Here is a 9,002-nt window from a genome sequence, read left to right on the forward strand (position 1 = left end):
CAAGACTTTTTAAAAATTAAAAAATAAATTATGTCTGCAGAGGTAAAATCTGGTAGCTTGGGGATAAGAAGGCTGGAACTTATAATTGAGCATATAAATACTTCGTAACTGCTTAATTTTAAGCATATGAATTGCCTTTTTTTTCCTAAGGTTACTGGTGTTCATATATTCCTGTTGATCACTGGAACGGGAAGAGGGAAGGAGATGCATTTACTGTAGTGTTTTCAGTCTTTTTTAAATGTGCAGAAAGTATCCCTATTAAGGAAAATACAGTTTCTTCTTTCTGCTAAATCTGGAAAATAAATTTAATTTGTGAAGTTCAGAACATTTGTAGTCAAGCTGAGGCAGGAAAAAAACCTATCTGTATTTTTGCTACAGAAAAACCTTTACCTGAAAGTGCCTCTGCAGTAAAGATTCAAAGGATATTGTTCATGTTTTGCTGAAGCAGTTTTTAGCATATTTCCTTTACGTTCAGTTTGCTGACGATTTTTTGTTCTTGTTGGAGGCATATGGAAAAGGGCAACTAGGTTTGTTTTCAAAGGAAATAAGAGAGAATTTCCTGAGGAAGTTAAACAGATGGGTTTCTCCTGGGAAAACATACATACAATTAATATCATACTGTTCATAGATACCTCATAAACATAGGCTAAAAATTGAGATGGTAGTTCTGCTGGAAACAAAAATTACAGGGACACGTAAGGCTGTAAGATATTGTTGTGTCCCCAACACATAGTAATTTTCCTGCTTTCCAGTAGCGCATGCCGTGATTGACATTTTGCCAAATTCTGTTCTGTCAACACCTTGCAACATTTCTTTGCTTTTGCGGTTCCCCAGTTAGAGAACGGCTGTCCTGAGGACAGGACTTTGAAATTGCAAAGCCGGTGTTCTCTGATGGGGTGCAGAAGAGGATAAACACACCGGGAGATAGCGTCTTCGAGGGACTTCAAGAACATACTCTATTCCCGACAGCCAGAGTACATCTGGGAGAACTGAGGAAGAGCAGAGGAGAGGAACAGCAAACCCCACCCCCCCCCCGCAAAAAGTGCAGGGGATGGTCTCCTCTCTTTTCCTTAGCTCCTTGTGCCCTGAGGCGCAGAGAGCAGCGCAGTGCCACTTCAGTGCCATCACCTCTGTAGGGAGGTTAGTACTACATCTGGCGCTCCAATCCCAAAATTAAAATTAGCACTTATGTTTCCTCTGCCCTTTCTGCTCTCCCAAGCTGTTGGATCTGGACAGTTCTACTTGGCATCAAACCTTGATTTTTAAGCACACTGCAACATAAAGTGTCATCAAATGGTGGTAGTAATTGTAACAAACTTTGGGGGTCATAAGTAAAAAAGTGAGAACAGAGCTGGATGATTAACAGAGTCCCTAAAGTTTTTCCCACAGTTCTTCAGTTTGTCCTAATTTTTCACTTCCATGTCATTGCCCGAGTCACTTGAGATGATAGCTGGTGAGATCCTATATGTCATCAAATACTTCTTGCTATTGTAGGTGAATGCCCCTAGGTATGGACTGAGCAGTGCAATTACATTTCCCTCCAAGCTGTCAATTTTACTGTTAGACATTCAGTACCACACAGAATTTGAGTTACAGGTCCCAAATTTAGCTTTCATCACCTTTGCTTTTCTGGAAATGCTTGTCTGTCATTCAGTAACCTTGATATTAAATGGCTTAGCTTTTCAAAATGCATTTATTTCTAGGAGTAACTGTCTGGCACTTTGGTTTTAACTATTACGTCTTGACCTGTAACAAGGTGAATTACTGTTTAAGTACAGTCTCAGTACTACTTGCTATAGGAAAGTTCTCTCCATGTAAAAGCAACATTCAAGCACAGAAAATGTCCCTTTCAAAATAGTAAAACCTGCCTGAAGTTATTTTTGATTCTATTAAGAAAACCGTGTGAGATCCCTGAGGAGGTAGGATTTGTTACCCAGACAATCTAACGAACATGTCTCAAAAGTCACATCCATTATGGGTACATTACCAATTCATATAGCTGGTTCCAGTAGGGCAACTTCCTTCAGACCTCTGGGAACGTATGTGAATCTTGCAGGCGATGGAAGGGTACAAAAACCGGATTCCCACCATGCACCACACTTAGATTAGTGTAATTCCACTGAGGGAGGTAGAACTATTTCTAGTTTAGTCCACTAATTTGTAAATAAAAAGGCCTATATACTCAAGTGTGGGATACTATATGGTCTGTTGAAATTAGCCCAGAAATGGGAAATCCCGTAGCTAATCAGTGTAGGGGCTTATCAATCAGTCCAGTATCCATGACCATTATCAGTTAACGTCAGAGAACGTCAAAAGAGAATATGTACAGGAAATTTGGGATTTTCTTACTTATTGTAAAGGTATTTTTGTTTGGTTGGGGTTTTTTTTGCATTTTAAAGTATTATCCATTAGTGAGTGACTGGCTCTCTGAAACCTGGGAGCTTTTGCTTCTGAATTCTTGACCCACTCTTCCATAACCCATAACTTACCTGCAATCTGAGAACAGTGTGTTCATACAAACGTTTGCTCCTTTTCAATCCTACCTGATCACAGTAATACCTTCTTATAACGAATTCCGCAAGCAACATGCATGATATGTGTAAAAACAGCGTTCTTTTGTCAGTGTTATGTTATTGCCATTCGATTTAATATTGCCCGCTTAAACATGATGCAACATAAACAGGCATGTTTGGTTTTGTCTCTTTTCATTTGGCAATAGTGTCTTTCCATGCCTTTGGAAACATCTGTTGCTTTGTCACATCTGTACTTGCTGTTAGAGATACACTGTAGATAGAGTACCGAGAAAGGAAAACAAGATTGTATATTAGAATATATCACTAATATATACACCAGCATTAAAGTTTTCCCAGTTTTCCAGAACATATCACCCCCCACCCACCCACCAGAGAATGCCTGCCAGCAAGCCATCCGGTAGCGATGCATTTTCAGGAATTAATGCTGTTATTGCTAGATTCTTATTTCTGTTTACATAATCGAAGTCATTTCTGCCAGCGTACATTACTTTTGCATTTGTAACAGTGAATTCCCCATACCACTGTATGCCATCTCTGGGAAGTTTCTGGGTTTGTAACTCCTAACACCCCGCAGTTCGTCACTGACGGGAGCTCTTAGTGTGACTGCAGAAGCAGCAAACGACAGGACAGCCTTCTGCAGGCTGGGCAAGTTATTAAAAAAACCAGCTGCAAACTATAACCTCAATAAAGGCGCTATCATTATGTTTTCCTGCTGCAGGATGAAGTTAATTTTAAAAAGACATTCCTGCACAAAATGTTGTCATAAAGGGACCGTGGCTTTTATTACCATCCTGGTTCTTTGGGGAATTACAACCTCAGCGATTTTAATTTGCACCAGACAGAAAGTTGCTATGCTAGTCGTTAGCCCAGATGTTAATTTCCATCTAAATATTGCTCTAATTATGTAAAGAAATTTGTCATTTCGGGGACTCTGAGTTATCGGAGTCAACAAAGTGTGTGATTTTGAAACCTGTACTTTGCAGGTTTTTCTTTGTGTTTTGAAACTGTGGTGACGAATTTTGATGTGTTTGAGCTCAGGTGCTTTTGGTTTTGTGCAGAAGAAACTAGAGGTTGTTAAAATCACAGCTGTTTCACTGATGTCCGGGCACAGCTCTGAAAATACCTGCAGGCAGACATTCAGCAGGGGCCCTTCACTGCCATCAGTAGGTTTCCAACCCAAGCATAGGTTACAGGATGGAGTCCACCACCAGTGTAAGGCTGAATTTACCAGCATACTGACAGAAGATGAGCCAGGACTGCTGTAACCAGTGTCTGACTGAAAATACCAGCCTCCCCTGCAGAAACCAGAGGAACTCGGGATGTTGGAGCTGGCAGAGCTGCCTTAGGCGACTTCGGGCCACACAGGGACTGCCCCTGCGGAGGAGTCATCCTTAGGCGGTCTGGAGCCGTCTGCCTCACTCAAAAAGGGTGTTAAGGAAGCAGATTAAAGCACTAGGCTTCCATGTAGTGTAAAACACTAGGTTTTCACTAGATCTGCACACTTGTCACGTAAAAGACAGAAACCTCATAGCCCAATTAGGCAGAGCATCCTTACTCGTGCACAGAGAAATCCTGTCTTCCTTCCTTTGCCGCTGCGGGTGTTAAAGGCACACCGGTTTGCTTTTCCTTTATCACACTGCTTCCTCAGGCCTCTGATTATTCATCTGGGTTTGTTCATCTTATTTTCGGAGGTCTTCGTTGCCTGGCCTCCATCCCACTCCCCAGCCATGAAGGAGCCCTTGCAGCAGGAGGCAGAGACCTCTCTCCCAGCAGCAGCTATTGTAACATTTGAGTATGCGGTTATGTTTTCTGCAGCTTGCAAAGCAACCCAGATGTTTCACACTTGGGGCACAGATTGATTATGTTTCTTTGTAAGGCACATATTATAACTACTGCCTGAAGTCTGTCTTAGCTGACCTGATTTCTGTCAGCTCTGCTCAATAAGAATGAGCACTGAGAAAATGCAATAAATGGGTTTTATGAAACCAAAATGAGCAGATAAGCTGGTATGGAATCTGATACCCGTTCTTCTTCCCTCCCTACACAGAGTGTGAGCCCATAGAAGCTATAGCCAAGTTTGACTACGTTGGAAGATCTGCACGAGAACTCTCTTTCAAGAAAGGAGCTTCCCTTCTGCTCTATCACCGAGCATCTGAAGACTGGTGGGAAGGAAGGCACAACGGAATTGATGGCCTTGTCCCTCACCAGTACATAGTGGTGCAGGATATGTAAGCAGCGTCTGGTGTGACTAGGTTCTTGGTGGGGTGTAAGACATGCTGAAGCAATTAACAAAGTGATTTCCAAACAGGACAGTGGTTTGAAGGCTCAGATAGATTAAACGTTAGCCTTCTGTGCAGGATGTCTCTCTCTTCATTGCCCTGAATTGACAGCTCTTAATCAAAAACTACTACTAGGCTAAGCTACTTTGTTTATGGATATGTTCTCAGTACGTTAAGAGACAGATGCTGCTGCACCTATTTTAATTTGACTATCTCTTTGTAACATTTGCTGACATTTAACTTCAGAATAGCAAGGGCTGGAGAATGCAGCCCTGAACTCTTCTTCTTTTACAGTATTAAGCATGTGCTTTGCCAAGGAAGACAAAGTTCTTGTTTACAGAACGATTACAGTCAAAATGTAAAGAGCTCAGTAAACAGAAGGAGTATAAGCAATTTTGGAGACATGGAGGGGCTGTAGTGCATTACAACATGCATTACAACAATTTTCTTAAGGGGATTAAAATCTGGGAGTGCCAAGATGCTCTCTGTCACACCTAACTCACTGACTGCTCATCTCACCATGTGTGTTCTGTTCAGGGATGATACTTTCTCAGATACACTGAGCCAAAAAGCAGACAGTGAGGCCAGCAGCGGACCCATAACTGAGGACAAGTCGTCATCAAAGGACATGAACTCTCCCACTGACCGTCACTCTGACGTGTATTTAGGAAGGTAAGCTTGAGCATAGCATGTTTTCAGTAGTACTGTTTACAGCTCAGTTAACACAGCAATTACTTCACCATGTGCTTGTGGTGGGTCACTACAACTTGTCCTATAACCACTTCTTCATTGGTGCAGGCAAAGAAAGAGATCAGAACCTCCACCTCCTCTAAGACGCCCCGGCAGAAGCAGTGACGGTCACTGCCCCGTACACCCACCTCACCCTCTTTCCAACTCTTCCATGGAGCTAGGTTCCCCCAACCTGGCAACTCACTGCAGTCCCAGAGCCCTCCTTCAAAATCGCAACCTCAATGCCGACAGCCCTGAAAGGAGGCGTAGGCCTGGACATGGCAGTCTCACCAACATCAGTAGGCACGATTCTCTAAAGAAGATTGATAGCCCTCCAATTAGAAGATCTACATCATCGGGTCAGTACACAGGTTTCAATGACCATAAACCACTGGACCCAGAGTCAATAGCTCAGGTTTGTGTCTTTTTTATTTTATGTCACTCTCTGATTTTCTGAGGAGCAAGTCTCAGTGAATAGCATAGCGCAGAGCACGTACACTGGTAGGAGTGTGCGTGCAGGAGAATAGCCTGCTTAGCTTTTCAAACAGAGTGCATGTGAAAGAAGCTGCATTAAGGGATCCGGGATAGAAGAAACACAAGAGGGAGCAGACATTGCAGTAGCAATAAAAAGAAATTATTACCTGTTAAACCATAATGAAATTGCCTCTGCCACCCAGAACACTAGGATAGTATAAGATTACAACAGCTATGTAAATCTGCGTGCTCTGATGAAGGCTGGCCTATTCTAACTTGCATGTAATTAGTGTTCAATTATTTCTCGGTATTATGCTTTGCAGAAAAGTGCTCTGACTGGTTAGTAGCGACCATTGCCATTCAAAGGAAATATTTACAATCCATGTGCATTTTACGTAGTTTTCGTATAGTTCATACTGTGTGTTGATTTGATGCTTGTAGTTGTGCTAAGAACATGATGTGCAAGACATTGCACCTGCACAAATCGTGGGCCATCTTATCGCTGTGCGAACACTCACCAGCCTCATTCCTGGCAGTGAAGAGGTGAGAAGGGTGGAATAGGGAGCACCCTGGTCGTCAAATTGTTCTGTTGTACTGAGCTGGTAACAGCTCCTGAGCAAATAGATACTGCTGTCTTCAGAACTCGCGTTTTGTCTAGGTAGTATGACATGATTACTAGGGGCACCCTGAGGGTACAATATGATTGCAAAAGTATTTTACAATAACGCTGGCACTCATGTTTTAAAATTTAATGTACTGGTGATGCTTGCTTTCAGACTCTGCTTCCAACGAGGAATAGAAGGGACTGTCATGCTTGGGTCAGAAAGCTAAACCGTGTATTTAGAGAGTTAGAAAGTGTAAATGTTACTGTTTTATTTTACTGTAAGTTATTTATTTACTTTCCTGGAACCACACACAGTGCTGTTTGGTTTAAGCTATTTTTTTTGATGCATAGACTAGTGATCATTTGGCAGTGAGAGAACCCAAACTTTGATTAAACTGCATGAAAGTTACTGTAAGCAAGCAGGGAACACCAGATACTTAACCTCAGTTCTATCTCAATACCACTGAAAAATAGTGAACTAGTGTCTTGGTGCATTCTTTTAGCATTTGTGCCAGAAATCCTGATGAAAAAAATAATTTCCTAGGTAAGCTCACTGAACAATATCTTGCAGGTTTTTTTCTGCTTAAAATTTAACTCAGAGAAACAGGAGGAGAGAAGAGCTGATAGACAAACAAGCCTTATTTCCTTACAAAACCTGATTTATAATCCCCTGTGAGGGAATACAGATCCTGAACACCTGCGGCACTAGATGAGGGGAGCAGTCAGCTAAGAGGTAGCAAATGGACTAAAATCTTTACAGCTGTCAGTAGCCAAGAGATGAGAGAAATATTCATAATTAAAAATGCTGCTAAGCAAATATCCATGTCCTGACAATCACTTAGTAAAATGGCTTTCAGGTTTTAGTTTAATTGCTTTTTAAAATTTTTTAGACGCATTTTGACTCTCTCATGTGAACAGGTTAAATATTTGTGAAGTCCTGCCAAAACTGCCATCTTGTCAATCATAGTGTCTTTCAAATAAATCTGGTGGAAATTGGCTTTAGCACTATAGTACTTGTTAAAGAGAGGGTGGTTGGCAAATTAACTCATGCATTTTTCGCCCCCTCTTCCTGCTCCTCCTGAATTGCGTTCAGTAGCAATTCAAATGACGTGCCGCTCTCTCTGTGCTCTGACCCAGGACATCGAGGAGACGATGAACACGGCGCTGAACGAGCTCCGTGAGCTGGAGCGGCAGAGCTCGGCGAAGCATGCCCCTGATGTCGTGTTGGACACCTTGGAACAAATGAAAAATACCCCCACCCCTGCCACCTCCACGGAGTCGCTCAGCCCTCTCCACAGCGTCGTTTTAAGGAGCTCCGAGCCTCAGATCCGCCGTAGCACTAGTTCTTCCAGTGACACCATGAGTACTTTCAAGCCCATGGTGGCCCCTAGAATGGGAGTGCAGCTGAAACCTCCTGCTCTTAGGCCAAAACCTATTGTTCTTCCAAAAACAAATCCTAGCATAGGGCCTTCCCCTCCTTCCCAGGGTCCAGCCGACAAATCTTGCACAATGTAGACAGCTCAGCCACCCACAGTGCCCGGCTTGGGTATGCTAGGGGAAGGGATGGATTAACGATAGAAGTCAGGGCTCCATAACATCGTTTGTTCATGTTTGTAACTGGAGAGGCTTTGTTTTTCAGTGTTTTTGAATGTATTGTCTGAAACTAGCTACATTAACATGGGCATTTGTATTTTGTATGGTTTCAATTAAAAGAAAAACTGGACAATTGTGCATCGTTTTAAAAAACAAACATAGACTTACTTGAAAACTTGATGCTGCACCATTTGTAATAAAAACAACACGGATCACAAACAGCTTGCCACGTTGTACCATACTTCACAGTCGTACCGTAATACCAGATCCTGCACAAAACTAAGGGGCGGGGGGGCAGGGGCAGGGGGACCTCTTATTTCTGGGTCACTAAACCAAATCTCAAGCAGGTTAGTAAGAGCTGAAATCTAGCATGTGAGGATTAAGTGTCTGTGTGGAATGTCTAAGTCATCTCAGGCCACATTTCTTATTTAAGACACACCAAAAAAATCCACCAAACCCTCACAACTCTCACAATTGGCACCGAGTTTTAGCTTTCTTGTTGGCAGTCTCACGAGAGACAATTGCTGGATGGATCTGGAGATCACATTGCTCTCACCGATAAAAAGCAGCATTCCAGGTCACAGCTAAAGCACACCTCCGGGATAGTATCTAGAAAATCCTTTTGCTGTCCTCTGTAACAGCGTACCTTTTCCCATGAAGCTAGACCTTCATTCCCTGATACTACGTTTTTCACAAAAGCTAACTTCATTTAAAGTTCATAGTTGAGCGAGCCAGGCTCTGGGGAGTACGTGAATCTGTTGGTCCATTAGGCAGGCTGATAGGCAATTA

General features: G+C 42.5%; 1 protein-coding gene across 3 annotated transcripts in view; it reads left to right on the forward strand.

The window, feature by feature from the left end:
• SRGAP1 (SLIT-ROBO Rho GTPase activating protein 1) overlaps nt 1-8,434 on the forward strand; it is a 153,835-nt gene extending 145,401 nt beyond the window's left edge. For 2 of the 3 annotated variants that reach the window (XR_012673467.1, XM_075148809.1), the window contains 4 exons: nt 4,582-4,762; nt 5,351-5,485; nt 5,612-5,957; nt 7,758-8,434. Coding sequence is in view for 2 of the 3 variants with exons in the window: in XM_075148809.1 (XP_075004910.1) it covers nt 4,582-4,762; nt 5,351-5,485; nt 5,612-5,957; nt 7,758-8,135 (1,040 nt within the window). In the remaining variant the exon portion in view is untranslated. The remainder of the gene's footprint in view (nt 1-4,581; nt 4,763-5,350; nt 5,486-5,611; nt 5,958-7,757) is intronic. The other variant, XM_075148824.1, reaches the window with a different exon arrangement.
• Nucleotides 8,435-9,002: the final 568 nt, after the last annotated feature.

Source organism: Calonectris borealis, chromosome 1, assembly GCF_964195595.1.
Source record: "Calonectris borealis chromosome 1, bCalBor7.hap1.2, whole genome shotgun sequence".
Taxonomy (NCBI): Eukaryota; Metazoa; Chordata; class Aves; order Procellariiformes; family Procellariidae; genus Calonectris; species Calonectris borealis.